This window comes from Molothrus ater, chromosome 14 (genome assembly GCF_012460135.2).
Source record: "Molothrus ater isolate BHLD 08-10-18 breed brown headed cowbird chromosome 14, BPBGC_Mater_1.1, whole genome shotgun sequence".
NCBI classification, from domain to species: domain Eukaryota; kingdom Metazoa; phylum Chordata; class Aves; order Passeriformes; family Icteridae; genus Molothrus; species Molothrus ater.
The window spans coordinates 7428552-7446839 of record NC_050491.2 but is presented as its reverse complement, the minus strand read 5'-3'; the positions used below and the strand labels follow the sequence as shown (position 1 = coordinate 7446839).

Genomic DNA, 18288 nt, shown 5'->3' with positions numbered 1-18288 from the left:
TCAACTGCTTCTAGCCCTATAAGATTTAATAATAATCTTCCAAAGAGTTCTCTTACATATTTAATGCTTGCTGAAATCATACTTACCTATATAATCCAAAGTATTTTAATATTTTCCTACAAGTCTTAGGTTACACAAATATCCTTAAAAGTAAACTAGTAACAAACACAGCAATCTCTGCTGAAACTAAAATCAACCCAGGAAAATGAACTGATTGTAGAAATGGTGACTAAGATGCTTCAATTCTACAAGAACAACTTTTCCCCTTTTTGGATAAGGAAGGGAAGTTGAACTTTCCTGCAGTATCTTGAATGATTTCTCTTCTCTTAAAAGCACATTTTGTTCCTCAGCCCTCTTTACAAAGAGAAGGCACTGGAGCGAAGCACATGCTGTCTTTGTTGTTCTGAGCCAGAGAGGACTTGCCACAAAAGACAGTGAGCTGCCCAGGGAACAGATGCAGTGCCAGAGATTAAAGATAAGCAAGAAACCCAAGAAGCAGGCAAAAAACCGCAATTTCATTGTTGAAAAATATTAAGAAACAGTATTCTCACCCACTCCACAGGTTGTGGGTTACAGAGTAAAAGAAGATCAGAGTTCAAACAAAAAACCCTCCAAAATCCAACCCTCACAAACTGTTCATTCCTGAGGTGTAGATCAGAAACAAGACCTGGCAGGGGGGGAGAAGGGGTGAGGACAAGTGGCTATTTCTTGACAAGAATAAAATTACTATTTAAAATTACTATTTTAATAAAATTACTATTACCAAGGTAATTACTTGCTGTACAGGCATACCAAAAGGCCTGTCATGAATTCTGAGGTGACAGGGACGACACCATTAGGTTATTAGAACTATATGCATAGGCTATACATTACACATATGTATTCTATACACATTACATATTATACAGATATGTGTGTATAGTAAATTTTTAATTATAGACCTAGTCTGTCAGTAAATACCATATCTGATAAATATCTGTCATATTGAGCTGTGCATCTGTTTGAAACAGATTTGAAGCAGCTTTCTGATACTGTCTAAGAATCCAGCACATCTTCCGAGTTTGCCAAAGGGAAATACCAGTTAAAACAAGTATTAGGATAGAAATTTTATTTTCTATGGTGCTATAAAGAGCTGATATACAAAAATTCTCTCACCTCATAGAATTTTCATTACAGCAACTCAAGAAGTCAAATGGGTTTCTCTTATTCTACAGATTAAAAAGCCCAAGAATTCACTAAAGAGACTATGCATGAGGCCTTATTTTAGAACTGACCAGTGCAACTATGTATAAATGCCATGTGGTTTGCTTGCAGAACAACATTTGTGATTACTTTTTATGGGCATTCAGCAATAGTAACCAGTGCATATGGCAGTAAGGCTCCTTCCTCATCAAGGGAAACTGCACTGCTGGCCACTGTTACTGGGCAAGTCAAGTTAAAACCAATGAAGCTGTCATGGGTGACGGGGGAAAAACGGAAATGTGGCTTGACCAAGATACCAGTTTCAAGCAGTGAAAACCACCAGCCAATCAAAATTATTTTGCCACAACCACTTTCAAAAAAAAAAAAAAAGCATCCTCTGCGTCATGTTCAGCAAGAAGTTGTCTGGATGTAACCTAAAACTAGCTACACTTTCAGGAAAGTTCCACCAGCCAATACCCACCGGGATTCTATTTCGGGACCTAAAGGCAGCAACCTTCTTGAGATCCTCATCTGTGGCGTTGTAGGGCACGACCAGGAGCGATGGGTACGTGTCACACAGCCCGTAGTGCTCGTTGATGAAAGTCACCCGCCACCGCTCGTTGGGCAGCCCCTAAAACACAACATGCAGTTAGCCCATGTGGTTTTGGCTGAACAAGTAGTAAGTCTGCTTCTGAATTTTACATGACATTATGGCCACACAGCAACAATTTAACTAAGTACCATGTCAAAGGAATAGAAGCAGAAAAGATTACCAGCTCATTGCAGATGGATTCACAGCCTTAAACAGCTGCAGAGCCATCTCATACCCTTATGCACACAATTCTAGCCTTATAGTAACTTCAAAACAATGACTGAAACTAGGAGATGTATTTCTTTAACTGTGGGATTGAGGAAAGAAAATTACCTTCTCTCCTTGCCTAAAGCTTTGCTTTCCACCTTGCCTGGTGAAGAAAGACAGTGGAGGAGAAAGTTGCACTATAACCTTTCTTCCCTGTAGCCTGGTACTACCATCAGGTTAAAAGTAAGATTCAGGGTAACTTTCTTACAGAGAAAGAATATCTCCTAGTTGCACTCTGACCAGTAAGGCATTTCCAGGAGAAATACTGCCAAGTCCTCCACACATGCCCAGTGGGGTTTGTATAGGTGTTTGTATTTTACCTTTTTTGGGCCTTAGGCTTCTAACCATGAACCAAAAAAACTACAGAGGGTAAAAAAATTAAGGAAGTTCTTATTGTTGGCTATTTATTTTTTTAATGTCATACTTTAGTTATCTAACAGACATTTTAAAATGAAATATCATCCTCTTTCATTGATATTTTTCCAAGATCACATAAAGAGCAAGGAAGAATACTCATAGACATCTATAATTTCTGTAAAGCAATGCTGTTTCTAAAACAAGCTGGATTTTTTTCCCCACTTCATTTTGGGAAGAAGAACAAATCCAATCTATGTTTAGGACACTACAGTTACATATTTGGCACATTCTCCCCACCTGTGCTCACTAATCAGTGGCACATTGGAAGAGGCATCAATAACTTCCTTCAGAGCAAAGATTACCTTCCTGTGACATTCTAGTGTTTTTTTAAAGGCTCAAGTGTTTTATTTCTTTCCTTTACTTTTCTTCAAGTTGCAATTCCATCCTCTCCCAACAGCTGATAAGAGAAATGTACAAACAGTAATTTCTCTATGCAGGCTGGGAAATGTGAAAGCACCAGGCAATGGCAACTGTAATAACTCACCTGTCTCCTGTATTCAGACATTGGGTTGTACACCATCCACCCATTTTCAGGAAACTTTTCTTCATTTACAAAGGCAAAAAAAGGCTGTAAGATATACAAGAAGCTTCTTACACCAAACTCTAACTGCAAATGGCAAATATGAGGGCACATCATCAGTTATACCCCAATGCTCACAAGCATAAAATAGGGCTGACTGCTCTGTGGCAGCCCCATTCTCTCTATTTATATCTGGTATGTGAAAGACTATGGAGCAAAGAACAAGTAACAAAAAATACAGCTCTGGTAATGAAAATAATGAAAATATCACAACAGTTACCAGGTAACAAAAAAAATAGAAATTATAAAGGTTAGCTGGTTGGATTTTTTTCTTTCTTACTGTCAGGAGATTGAAATGTTTTAGAATGGTTTATTTCCCATATTTTTCACATTATCACTAAATAAACCACTGTCTTCTCACCAAATTTCTCCAATAGGCACAGCCTCAATTACAACATACAACATTAGATGGTAAATTCAAAGTGGAAAAAGGTTTTAATTGCTATTCATTGCCACTAGGAAGCAGCTGCCCTTCTGCATCCTCTCCCCAACTGATATTTACTAAGAGAAATCCCAATTACTGCAAAACTCCATGAAAATGAAAAAGTTGCCATTGAAAATGAAATTGTTAGCTGCTTACATTACTTACTTTTTACTTGCTTTATTACTTGCTCTCACAATTCATTTATACAGCAGAGCAGCCTCACTGAGCATTCCAGCAAGTTCCTCATACCTTTCATCTTCCTTCTCCTTCCAACAAATTCCAAGTGGGCTGTATTACCTAACTAACCCCCTTCTCCTCCCTTGGTTTGTTTTATAGTTTAGGATGAAAGCAAGAGGAATGTTTATATTGAGAAAGTTGATTTTGGTGGCTGACAAACTCTTCAGATACCAAAAGCAGCAAGAAACAAAGTTGTTTCAAACAAAAAAAAGAAAAAAGAAGAAAAAAGAAAAAGAAAACACAAAAGAGAATATGTTGAGCTGAGCTAACTGAGCAACAGCACACAGACCAGAAACAGTGCAGAGCCCATCATAGCCCATCTGTAACAAAACAGCTGAAAGTCCCTGAGCTATTCAAAAACCTTAGAAGGGGAAACCGAACACTAAACTGAACATCCCACACATGCAGAAAACCCAGTCAGCAAGAAAAAAAACTTGTGGTCTAAGGTGCTGTGATTCCACCTACAAAGGTCCAGAGTGAAGGGAATTCTTCAAACCTGCACCACCCCCACCCCTCCAAGAGGAGGCTTTGAACCTTAGGAAGGCTCTGGGCAATCCTGCTCAGCCCAATAAGTTACACTGCTTTAAACACTGAACAGCTCATATCAAAACACAAAACTGAATCCCCCTCAGAAGGAGGTTTCTTCTCATGTAGTTCAAGCAAACAAATATTTTAAAAAGATGTTACTGCTCACTCAAGATGCTTTATGTCACTAGTTTTACAAACTAGAATTTTAAATTAAATCCCTATTTTGAACAAAAGCACTCATTGGCAAGTTTGCAGAAGTAAACACTGCATTGCCTAGTTTTATTTTCTGAATGTCTTTACAACTTTTAAAGAGGCAGACCCTTCGGTGCAAGTAAACATTATAAATTATTTTTACTAAGTAAACTGCCCTCAAATGGTCAAGTGGTACAGAGGGAAGAGATGAAGAGGTGGACATCTACTCTCCCAGAAAAAAACCCATTTCATTAAAAGTAGATGCAAGTATCAAAAGTTATTTAAAAACCTGAAAAAGGCTGTTTAATTGCAAACAAGGAATACAGCAAAATGGGAATATCACTATCTGAAGCAGTAGATGCAACTGATTTGCTGAACTATTAATACACAGCTGCACACAAGAACCATCCCCTCCTCCCAAAGGAATTTGCTATATCCCAAAGAGCAACTATGCTAAGAATTCACCAAGGACCCAGAGACAAAGGAGAATCTTAGAACAGTATGAAACAGAAACACTGGAATCCTAACAGGTCACCTAAGATGTCTTAAAGGCAGGAATAAGTATTTTATTTAAGTTCCTACTTACTGCAAGTTTCCTCATGAGAAAGTAAAAATTACCCATCTGAAGCCCTGGTAAGTAAAACTCATGAGTTTATTACAGTGCACTGTGATAGCTGCTACATAGAACAGGTTTTTACTGACAAAAATAAAAAAAAGGTGTTGTTCTGAACTAAAAATAAATGGCAGCTATGCTGCTCATGTCACCCACAAAAAATCCACAAGACAGAGGAAAAAGTGCATTTTGTTTTCATCTTTTAAAAACCAGGGTTAAATTTATTATGCATGAGGGGATGGATTGAATCCTTTCTGAAAGAACAATGTCCTACTCTGTACAGCATGAGTCATTTAAAATGCTTGGCTACAGCAGCTTTACCACATCTGCTACCAAAGCTTACAGTCACACAGCCCTTAGCTGTTTAAGTAGACAATTATTCTTCATCAGTTTTGCTGATATTTCAGGTACTACAAATTCCTCCTATGTTGCTCAATTAAAAAAAAAAAATCTTTAGTAGAATAGATCAACCAGCAAAAACCTGAAGTCTTAACAAATCAGAGAACACTACAATGAATGCAAAGGTGTATGGAGAAAACTTTGGACTCAGATTTTTATGTGAACAATTCAGAGAAAACTCCTGCATTATACTACTCAAGAACTACTAACTGCTGTCGTTGGAAACACAGCAACATCCCCACCCTACCTTAGGCCCACTTCTCCCAACAAAATACACAATTATGGCTGGGTTAAGTTGTCATTAAAACAGAGTAGGAGATACACAGATGCAATACTCTACATACAGTTACACTCAATTCATATAGGTCTATTTAATTTTTAATTACAGTTTACCCTGACTGTAACAAGCAATCCACACTTATAACCACTAGAATCATATACTTAACATAAGATATAGGCTTGGATACAGTTACATTTTCTGACCTGTGTCAGTACAAGCCTTATTTAGCACGTGTTTGGACATGACTTATTTTTGTTTGAAAGAAAATGTGATAATGAGCAATATAATTTCTACTGAATAACATTTTTTATTGAATTGGGTATTTTATTATTCTAATGCAACTAAACTAATAAACCACATTATAGTGAACAAGTAAATGTGATAAATACATTAGTTAGATCCCAGAAGGGTTTGCTATAGTTCAGGCTAGCTTCACATCTGCACTAATGACCCACATATTTCTACTTTTGTCCTGAATAATCCAAGATTACAGATTAAATGCAGTATGTTTGTATATTTATGTCTTGATTAACTCAACGCTGCTGAAGCTTTCACCTCACAGTACATGAAATCTGAGTGCAATTCTACAGTGCAGCAGGCAAATGGAACAGAAATAAACAGGAAGGAGAAATTATGCCATTCATAATACAACATGCATAGGTTCTCTTCATCACCTGATGTAAAATTTGAGAGGTGCTATCTTAGTAAAATTACACAGCTTAGCTTTTTGTGGATACAGGCTCCTTCACATTAGAGCCCGTCACACACACTTGCATGTGGGGAGGGAAGCAGGGAGGTCCCACACTGGGTACAGAGCAGCTGGGTGGGTATTTTATTTATAGCCTTCAGATGCAGAGGGCAGAGCAAGGGCAGAGCAGAGCCACACGAGCAGGGCTCGGGATGGCCTGGTGCCCAAGGCAGGAACCCTGCCAGCCCCTCTCAGGGCACCATCACTCACCCAGGAAAGCCTTTCAAATACCACACTAATTAAAGGTTGGTTCGTTCTATGCCTTCTTCACACATCTTCCCTTCAAATCTACGGTACATCCCTCCTAGATCCTCCTTCTCCCCAAATAATACTTTAGGTACTCAGAGTCTCCACCCTGACCTCCATTCATTTTTTCTTCCCTCTACACACACAGAATTCAATTCCTTCTCTCATTGTTAATCCTTCCCTTGTGGTGTTTGTGAGGGTCCCCAGGATGAGGTGAGAGATGAGAATCTGACTCCATGTTCTCAGAAGGCTGATTTATTATTTTATGATATTCTATTATAGTAAAGAATACTAAACTAAAACTATACTAAAGAAAGAGAAGGATACAGACAAGGCTTAACATTTTTGGTAAGCTACTTTTTATGCTTCACTATGCAAATAATAGTTTACTTCCTTGCAGGTGTTAACCAACAATTTCAATACAGTCTCTATTTTTAAGCCTCCTACAGATAGAGTGCTTGTCTTTAACATTCAATTTCTCCTTCTCATGTAGTGCACAAAAATAATATGTAATACACTGGTTGCTCAAAACACAACATAGTTCTGTGAGGTAAAGGAGAAAGCATCTGCAATCTGACAATTACAGTTTAGTAAGCAGTCTGGCAATATAAATGTAATGTAAATATATAAATATCAATATAAATACAATAGCTACATATTTACTCTTCATGGAATCACAGCACATAAATACATGTTAGACTTGTACATGAATATATAATGTAGACACAATCTAGGAAATCTTTGACCAATCTATGCATTGCAAAAGAAGAAAGCAGCAGAACTAGAATAACAAGGTGCCACACACCTGTGAAGAAAATCCGTTGCATTTTCTATTTCTAACTCACTGATGTACGCTTTTTACATGTAATAAATTACTTTTTACTCACTGTAAAGGTTGAAAGTTTCTCAGTGTATTTAAAAATAAATACATCATAATCCTTGCCATTATTAATGATGTTTAGTATGCCATTACTACAACCTAGCCAGTTACATCTTACCTGTTGATCTAAAAACTAAGAGCAGACATTGTAGTGCTGGTATAAGTTTGTGAACACTGTCACCTCACACCACTGCTGCCCTGCTCTGATATGACACGGGGAACAAAGCCTCAAGCCAAGGGGTTCTTTGCAAATTCAGGTGCTCTGTCAGAGCTTGCCACCCCTTTGCCAGCCTTGCTCCAGCTGAAGTCATCTCTGCAGATCCAGCAGCAGCACTGGTGTGAGCCAAGCCTCAGACATTTTACATGGCCAGGAGGAGCAGTGACATCAGAGCAGTTCCAGTCAGCCAGCACAGCCACCAGAGCTCACCAAAATGGGCATTCCCACAGACCTACTGGGGTTAGGAATAAACACAGACTGTGCAGATACCCTGGTGCTGAACAATCTTATAAAAATGAAGATGTGTACTTTCATGGTAAGATCAGGAAGTGAAGCAGCTGCTTTGTAGAAACTAAACTACAGAGACCAAATATATCTCATCTTTTGTGGTGTACTAAAACATCTCATTTGGGGGGGAAGTTGGCTATTTTCTTTTATTTTTCCAAACGTTAAAAAAAAAGCAAACACTTTCAGCAACAATTTTCTTTCAATTAGCACAAGTTTGCAAATAGCAACAGCAGCTGCTTGCTTCCCATCAACTAAGCTGTCAGTCAGATGAGCTATCAGATTTTACTTTGTGTTACTGATTCAAGGATATCTGAACCCAACCTATGCTCAAACTGGAGACAGACAAGAATCAGCTTCTGAAAGTAAGCACCAAGGACAATGCTGAGGCAGAGAGGAACAGTTGTGATTTATTACAGGCTCTCAAACACTGCTGTTGGGATGGTGATGGAGACAAATCTTGAAAACAGTAAGTACATTGCAGTCAGAAATTATCTTTTGGGTTTTATTTACCATCCATTTGTACAAGAATGGAACAACATGAAGAAAACAGAAGCAAGGCATCTCTGCCAGTTCCTGTTTAGGATCAGCTCTTAGGATAAAGTTCCACTACAGCTGAAAATCAATCATATAAAAATATGATATAAAATATAAAAATACAGATAAAAATCAGGACAGTAAAGCATTAGAACTTTATTGTCTGATGAGATCTTCTTTCCACTGCAAAGATGTACAAGCATCAGTGCTGCTGAACCAGCTAAACATCCAGGATGCATTTCCACAAGATGGTCTGAGCTACATTAACATTTAATCATTGACAAAAACAGGACATCCCCCTCTTTTCTCTCCTGTCTTCTCCCTGCTCCACTCATATGTCCACTCTTGCACTGGTTCTGATGCATACTGATTTCAAACCAGGTCTCCCCATATCATCCAAAGCAGCACAGGGCTAACCAGAATATTTTGTCTTGGATAAGTGAGTTATGCTGGCTCAGTGATTATACAAATATCAGTTTGATATTAGAAGAATAATCAACCACACAATTGAAAGGCAGAGAGGAGACCAGAGAAGAACAAGAGCTCAGCATTTGAGTATCAGAGGGCTTCCATCTGCACTCAGCTGTCATGGGGAAGTACATCACATTCTTTGTAGAACACCTCTCTGAGTGAGCTGGCTGCACTCTAGGGGGAAGGCAGGCATGCACAGTCCCAACACTGCCACATTCACACAGTGAAACCTTGATCTAACCAGCCACTGAAAGGAGCAGTGCCATCATCCCTCCTCATTCACATCCACCCAGAGATGCTTTGACACCACTCTCACTTTGGACTAACAAGACAGGAAGTAACTCAGAGTAAAGCTTTTATTTTTATCTCCTTGTTAACTTTAGTTCCTTTCACTTCCCTATCTGGTTCATCATGCAGCCTCAAACTCATGCAGCAAAAAGCAAGTCAGGAATGGAAAACCAGGCAGAAACGCTCACCTTTGGCAGGATGAATTTAAACTGCTTGCCAAAATACAATGAAAGCACACCAAAAAAAAATCACACACTGCTTAGCTCATGTTGAAGTTAAGGGCTCATCAACATTGTGACATTAGAAAATAAGGCAGTGCAACTCAGATGGAACACAGGCTCACTCTATTTCCCTCCAAAGTAATCCTGATTTCTAACAGGCATGCCCTGCTTCAGACATAGTTGTGAGACAAAGTACAGCCACTCTTCCTCATTGTCACCATCTCCCCAACTTCTGTGCTTTACTGAATCCAAGGGCCCAATTACTACTGCCTCAACCAAGACTTTTGTTATTAAGCTTAACTTCTGTTGGCAAGCAGCCTTCACATGGGCCATATAATGATGAGCTTTACTAGGTTCAACAGGTCCAGCAAATCAAGCAGGAAGTGGCCAACTCCACACATCACTCACTGCCATCACCAGACAGGATCTCTGGGTCCTTCTGGATGATGAACCTACTACAAGTGCACATCTCATCACCAAGGTATTCATGCCCCATAGCTGGGTTATCCCACAAGACACTCTCCTAAGTCAGTTACAACTTGATTTGCCCATATTCACTACATACAAGCCTCAAAAAAAACCCCACCCTCTTCCTCATGATAATGTGGATGAGATTGCATGGGCATGATGGAATCTACAATACAGGAAATATTCAACAATACACTTGACTGTGCCCTGGATAACCCAATCCATAACCCTCTTGCAACAGAAGCCAGAACCCTGTGATGTCTAGAAGACACTTTTGACCTGAACCTCTCCATAACTTGGTATTTTCACATACAGCTTCTTCTTTTCCATCATACTTTCAAGGTTCACATATCCTGTCATCCTTTCAATCATTCTCTATTTTAAAATGGATAAAATGGCAACAGAAGAATTAGATATATTCACTTCTTTAACAACTATCTTATTTGTGATTACAGCTCCTCCCACCTACTCAAATGTAAAAATCTGTTTCATTCCTGAAGGCCTATTTGTTAACAATACAAAATACTCTAAGCAAAAGCATTTCTTTTCCCTTATGCTTTCGCTCCACAGTTTGTGTATAGAATGAAAATATCTGCAGAGAAGTTTTAAAGAATTAAATGTTTATAAAGTCTACTCCATTGACTGACACATACATTCCTGGAAAAAAGTAAGATTCTTGCTGCAGCCTTGTATACTCAACATTTCTTTGAACAAAGTTCTTAAAATTCAGAGCAGAAGCTCCCAATACTTTGTGAACAGTGCTCTTATACAATTATCCTAAATTAAAGCACATCAATAAATTGTAAATTGAGCATTACAATGGACAAAATAAAGCATTTACTAAAGAGATGTCAAACCACTCACAATAAGGACAGTGCATGGATTTCAAAAAAATGATTAGCTATCATCATTGTTGCTCAGTTTCTTCCATAAGACACTTTTTTACCCTGAAATAAATATGTAAATTCACAAGTGCATTCCTGTTATATTTTTCATTAGTTTAGTCAATAAAACAAGTGTTGTCTTACCATATCTTTTCCTCCTGAAGTAAAACCCTTGGTGATTCATACTTACCATTGCCTTGGAGACTGTTTGATTAATTAATGTTTTCAAGAAATCAAGTAAGGCATGTATTATTCCCTATATTCCCAAATTAGGGAGGATAACTTGCAGTTTCTAAGCAATGAAATCTGTATGGAGCAGAGGTGCTCAGTAGTGTATCTGGAGTACATCCATAATTTTACAAAATATATAGATTTAAGTGTCGTAAATATAAAAAAATAAAAGCTGCTGTTTAGTTTATGCTAATGCCAGATTCTGTTTACACTTGTGAAGCAGCCATGATGTAGCCATTACTAGGTCAGATAGGTAGTTAATTGCCAAGAACTTTGCATTAATACAACTCAGCAATAGAAATGATGTAACTTACCAAGTTATGTGACTGGGGAAAAGCATATTTTGTGAGGACTTCAAATATATCTCTTCTGCTGTGCCCTTCTTGTTTTAATGCAAACCGTAAATTCCTCATATCCTAAAACAAAGCCATTATCTGTTAGGTGAACCAAAGCTGTAAGATGCTTCTCTCTGTACAAGTGCTATATTATACACTAAACATGATTTAGAATCTGCTTGTAACACACCTCAAACCCTTGTGAATGTTCAGTTTTATTTCTTATCCCATAAAATAGAATAAGAATTGTACAAATAAAGCAGTACCACACTCTGCATGCTGCAAACGGCCCTTTGGCATGAAGCCATCAGAAATGGCTCTCTTTGATTCACTAAAAAGTCTCACGAGCTATTCAAAGTTTGCAGGATGGGAATTACTCTGTTTTTGAAAGAAAGATTTGCCAATAATCTGTGTAGAATACATTGTTCCTATGTTCTCATCACTGGTGTCAAAAATAATCTGTGCATTAGCTGCTAAGAATCAAATGTGCACACACTCAGTGAATCCAGTAAAGGACTCTGAGTTATCCACTGGGAACTCCCCTATGACCATAGTTTTCCATGGTGACAATTTTTTGTGACACTATATATATTTTTTACATAAACTTTTCACTGGCTTTATAGTTTGCAAAGACCTTGTTTGAGATGTTCTTCAAAGATACCAGAATTATTAAAAATACTCATTTTAGAACAAATGAAATAACAAAGCAGTGCAGTAATAATGCCCTAAAGTACAGCTGACATGCAAAACCTTGTCAATTAGTGATTTGGAAAGCAAGACCAATCCCTCTCCTTGCACACAGGTAGGACAGTTAAACAGCCCTTTATACAAAAGGTATTTCCCTGTCCATTTTCAAAAAGCTCCTTTTAAATTCATCCATAAACATGTACTTTTTCATCCATAAACATGTGCTTTTCCCTTCCTATAAATAGGTAATCAGTGAGGAAAAAAACCCTCTCGATTTCATTTTCAACTGAATTATTGGAAAGTCTTACTTTACAGGTTATATCTAATCCATAAGAGTTCTCTCCTCTGCTTGAAGCTCCTCCCATTTTTTCAATCCTGGAAATTACACCCAATGGAACATCCAATATCACAACTGGATCCTGCAAGAAAAGATTGAGTAAGGAAGGAAAAGATTAATGTGAGAACAAGACTCAAGCTCTTATGCATTGCAGAATAGAAAGCAGACATGAAATACATACAGGAAACAAAAGCATGTTTCTGCCTTTGAGTCTCCTCTCCCAGCATGTTACGAAGTCTGTACAGTCACTCTACAGCCTTGAGCATCATCCAGTTTAACATGCTACAAAAATATTTCATGCCTTGTTCAGTATGCAGAGGAAACAGTGGCAACACCCTAAGAAATGCCTTCTGCTACACACTGATTGCCCCTGCTTGTTAATACTGCTTTATTGATACACAGCATAAAGCAGAGCTAAATGAAAAAAGACATTACTAGTACAGTTAGCTACAGCCAGAAAGGCCTCAGTTCAATAGTTCCAAATCCTTATTTAAAAAAAACCAACAAAACATTATGGAAGAGATCACAAGCACGTTTTACTCTCTTCCATGTCACTGTTTATCAAACACACTACCACTGCCCCCACTCATATAAGGTTCTACTGATCAAAGTATTATTCTTTTCTAACAGCAAGGACAATTAAAGTCTTGGTTTACTGAGAGCCATTTTAAGAACTATTGCACATCATTAGTTACTGCCCTTGATCTATCACAGATTAAAGTGTAAAGTGAACAGCTATCAAAAAAGCTCTGACAGACAAAAGATAAAGGTATCAGTTCAGTCTAAGTGATTAAACTGTAATTTTACCAGGCAAAAATCACACTTTTACAGCACAATTAATTTTAAAGAACTTATATTGTAATACAGATCTCTCAGTGGCACAAAGGCAATTACTATTTAGTCATTACAGAATTAAGATATGGTTATTACTAACATTACAGACCATTTCAAGCAAAAAGCCTCCCATGCAATCCCACAAGCATATGTGTGCCAAAACTAAAACAAATGAACTGGCCACAAAATAAATCAAAGGCAGTGGGGGGGAACAGAAGGGAGTTTAAAGCCAACTCATCCCATGAAGTAATTGTGACATGTTACTCACATTTTCCACACTTCTTAGGTACAGCCTGTAGTTTGTGATGTACACTCTTCCTTTAACTGGGCCAGTAAATGGACACATATAAATAACATCCTTGTCTGTAAAAAATGTAGTATTTCTTAGAAGATTGTGAAAAGACAAAATGAGAGCTGAGGACAATATTACTTAAGTAGCAGTAAAATAAAACAAGAGCTGTACTCAGAGGTGAATTAATTTAGAAAGTAATACATCTGAGTTTTATTTTAATTTTTGAATTATTAAGAAAATGTGAAAGACTCATATACTAAACTTGTCCAAATTAAGTGCACAGATTTCAGTAGCTTTCCCTAGTTATATTTGTGTTTTCTTTCTCAGCACTACACAGGAGGGCATAGAACAGGGAGTACTGTTATTACTGTAGCACAGTCTATTCACCATCCCAGAACAAATACATTGTTGATACTATTACACCATTCTGTAAACAATTCTCTACTGAAGTAGTAGTTGAAGTGGAAGAGTGTTTAGGGAACTCACCATGCTGCAGAGAAACATTACATTTCAATTTGAGGCAATCAAACAGAGTAGGGCCATCAGTGTTTCAGCAAGGAGAGTAACAGAACAAATACTAACACACACCACTCAAAAAGATTTAAGTGAAGCAATGCAAGCACAATCACAGAATTGTTAAGGCTGGAAAAGATATCTCAAGATCATTGAGTCCAATCATGACATTAAAGACTTCCCTATTTCTTCCTGTCCACCTATTTCTTTAGCCCAATCTATTTATCTGCCTTCCACAAGAAGTGCCCTATTCCAGTGCAGTTCCCCAAAGCACAGACAATTTCCATAAGGATCACATCATACATCCATCTCAGTCCCACACCCTCTCCCTCACACCTTCCTCAATAAAAACAAAACTACTTCCTCTGAATCACCTCTTTGTTTTCAATTAAGCCAATCTTGTTTACAAATCCACCCAACAAATCTGGCCATAGGGGAGGAGACGCTGCACAAGTAAAAGAATCCAACAGAGACTTCCATTTCAGGAAGAGCCTCCATCAAGAAAAGAAAACTACACAGTACAATAATCTCCCTCATGCTGCAGCATTTGTGTATGTAAAAGCCATCAAGAGCAGAGAAGCCCTGTTCATGCCCTCTTGTGTCAAGGGAAGCATAAGTGGTACTTTGGGAATTCACATTTAGGCTTAAATTCTACACCACTCTACAAGGTATCAATGCATAGTGGGTAGAACACAGAATTCTCTTGACTTCAGGAAGCTTGGAGGAGCTCTCACCACTCAACATGTGCTGTTAAATCTGTAGATACAATCAGGACACAACTTGCAATTTCTTTCTATGGGAAGATCTGGCCTGTGTAGAAACCAAGGTTTTAAGACTTAAAAGTTATTTGTGATAAGTGATAAAAAGAATCTTTCACAATTTCTTTGAAAAACTCATGACATTTCAGCATGACCTTACCTTTGCCCCCAGCCCAAAGCAGTCCAAATTACAAAACAATTCTGTAAGATACAAGTGTTTGTATCTTCAGACTGCTGAAAACCACTGCATCAGGCACCTACTGAGCTTCATACCTGTGACCCTGGTCTCCCCTGGCAGACGAGGTATTTCTTCATTTTGTTCCCAATTAGTTCCATCTTTTAGATTCTAAAGAAGAGAAGCACAACAGCACATCACAGTTTATTTACAATTTCAAGTTCCAGATTAAAAATAAAACCAACCAAACTTAAAGGTAATTCCTGCATGGGAAAGAACAGGTCTTGCCAAAGTAGGAATTCACAGATTGAACCAAAACAGGAAAACATACCACTACCTTACAATGCAACTATGAAATGTTTAAAGGTTGAACAGATCTGAAACATAAGCAAGTTTTAATCTTTCTCCTAAAAGAATAGTCAGTTATTTGTATTCAATTGGAATTAAATCTCTATACTCTAAGTTCTCTGGAAGTTGTGTGCATTTATTTTTCCAAGTACGTTGGGCTTGGAAGAACAAATCAACTGCAATTACTTAAGCAATGTACTCACAACTATCACACACAATCTACTGTTTTCTTGCACCCTGGTTACATCTTCTTCAGCTGCACAGCATTAGAAAGCAGAGGGACATGACACTTAGATTGTTTCAATATATTTTTCACTCTAGATGAACATCTTAAAACTGAGCTAGACAAACATAGCAAGGTATAACTTAGCAATTGTAATACAGAATCAAAGGCAACAAAGTACCCAAAATTTTCAAGAATGTCACAGAATATTTTAAAGTAGAAAGCAAGGATAAGAGTAAGTACATTAGAACTGATTTTAAGGAGTCTCTTGTTAGCTATGATAGCAAATACTTTGCCCATCCACTCCAAAAATATTTAAATAATCTCAGTTAACTGCATTAGAATTTTAGCAATAAAAGTAAGCATATACATTCAAGAAGCTTTTGGTTGTTTTTCTAACAAAATATGCAAGACAATGTTCTCTGGGAACTCTGATGAAGAAAACCAAAACATGAAAAAAGTTACACTTACCTGTTTACTTGAGGAGTTCTCCAAGGAGTTTGAATTGTATTTAGATGTTGATGATGAGGCCATGCCGGGTATCTGACAAGTAAACACAAATTGAAGACTTAAACTACCTCCTGAGCTGCAAGACTATTTCCAGGAGAGATTTTAGACTTTTGAGGTCCACAGGTAGACATGAAGAACTTCAAAGAACGTTTTGCAAGCTACCAGTAATTCAAAAAATTACACAATCCCTCATAATTGAAGGTTGCTATTCAAAAACATCCAAAACTAACAAGAAATTCATTTCTAGCTTTGCAATTGGCTCTTATTATAAGGAATATCCTGACTCAAGCTCTCTAATGGAATTCCAATGTTGGAATATGAGTATTGGTTCAGTAAACAGACATTAGAGTGCTTGTTTTAAGTCACTGTATACACATATTATGAAATGCTACCTACTTGGAGTATTATTGCACAGCTCTTGAAGTCACAAGCATGTCAATACACTCATGTGGTTCAAGTTTAAAAAACACAAGAAAAAGAAGGGCTTCCACAGTACTTCTCTGTTTAAAAACAATCCCCCATTTCCTAACTGAAGCTTCAGCTAGTACAGCAAAAGAATGAGGGTACAGCCTTCTGGTTTGAATAACCTTCGTGCATTTAAAGGAAAAGGATGTTCTTTATTTTTTAAATGGTATTAATTAAAGACAGAATCTTGTGTGACAGAGGATTCATCATCTTAATTTCACAACACTGCACAAGGGAATTTTAGAACTAACACTGGGAAAACACTTCCCTTTCACTACTCACACACCCTTCATCAACTGATCTGACATCACAAAGCAGTCTTGAAGAGATTCTGTCTGTTTTTTTGGGGGAGGAAAGACAATTACAGACTACAGAGGTTTTGTTTCTATCGCAGAAATTTGTAGTCTTTAAAAAGCACTGTCTCTCCCCTCTCAGCATGGGAAAGTTTGGCCAGATCTCTGCACCATGAAAAGGAGCCCATGCTCCTGTCACAGGAGGGCTGACAGTGACACTGCAACAGTCCTGTAACAGAGACACATTAAACTGCAAGAGAAAAAATGCTTTGACATTACTTTAACAGTACACCAATGGTCTGTGCAGGAATAAAGTGGAACACCACATCCTGTGGGTTCTACAGGGTTGTTACCCAAATCTTTCATATCTCATTAAGAACACAGGAAATTTGACATTGTGTTTAAAACTGCAATATTCAGTGATACAGTTTATCAGTAAAAAAAATCACATCCCTCCACAAAAAAAAAAACAAAAAAACAAACAAAAAAAAAAATTAAAAGAAACAGAAACAGACATTCAGCTGAAGAAATGAAGACAAAAAAAGCTTTGAATGCCTGTGTGACCCTGCACACAGAGGTTACTGCCTCCCTTCTGGGTGTCCAGCTATATTAACCTTCTCCAAACACTGAAACAGGGGCCCTGAACTACTTTTAGTGAAATGCCAACAATTTCAATGAAAACTAATTAGCAAAAATTAAAAACTAATTAGCAATCAAAATTAAATCCTTATCCTTTCAAACTACTCTACACAGAAATACTCTTGTAACACTGGAGTCTAATATTTTGCCCACAGAGTATTAAGATATTTTCACAGCTTTCCTTCCTTGCAATATCTTACATACTATAAACTTAAAGTAGATTCAGCTTTTGCTATATTGCCATGCCAACTTGTCAACATCCAATACTTGCTCAGATAAGATTCTTCAATTTATAGAAGTTTAAGATTTTATAAATGTAAAAAGCATATTTAGTCAGGAAGTTGTTCTAAAAATTTTTCCATATGAAGTGTCCTTTTTTGCATATTTTAAGTGAGAAATGCCAGGTGAGACAAAGGCACAGCAGCCCCAGTTTTTCTATGTCAGCAGAGACCAAGTAACTGCAGCTTTTACCTGGAGCTCACGTAAATTTAAATTAAGGCTGCCTCAACCACAAGAGAAGTGAGCAAAACAAGCCCTAGAAAAGTGACTTTTAAAGGATGTGACAACTCCGAACAGATCTGCACTGCAAAATGGCAATTGTGACTGCAGCAGGTAGCGGCACACCCGAGCTGGCTGATCTTGCAACCACAGCTACTCCAGCAGCCAAGGCACAGGGAGAGCTCAGCAGAGCC

General features: G+C 37.7%; 1 protein-coding gene across 2 annotated transcripts in view; it reads right to left on the bottom strand.

The window, feature by feature from the left end:
- MTM1 (myotubularin 1) overlaps positions 1-18288 on the bottom strand; it is a 42382-nt gene that overhangs the window by 15583 nt on the left and 8511 nt on the right. For both annotated transcript variants that reach the window (XM_036402201.1, XM_036402202.1), the window contains exons 3-9: positions 16161-16232; positions 15217-15289; positions 13649-13743; positions 12518-12628; positions 11502-11603; positions 2943-3026; positions 1664-1813 (exon numbers count right to left, since the gene is read on the bottom strand). In XM_036402201.1, coding sequence (XP_036258094.1) covers positions 1664-1813; positions 2943-3026; positions 11502-11603; positions 12518-12628; positions 13649-13743; positions 15217-15289; positions 16161-16223 — 678 coding nt within the window. In that variant the 5' untranslated portion in view covers positions 16224-16232. The remainder of the gene's footprint in view (positions 1-1663; positions 1814-2942; positions 3027-11501; positions 11604-12517; positions 12629-13648; positions 13744-15216; positions 15290-16160; positions 16233-18288) is intronic.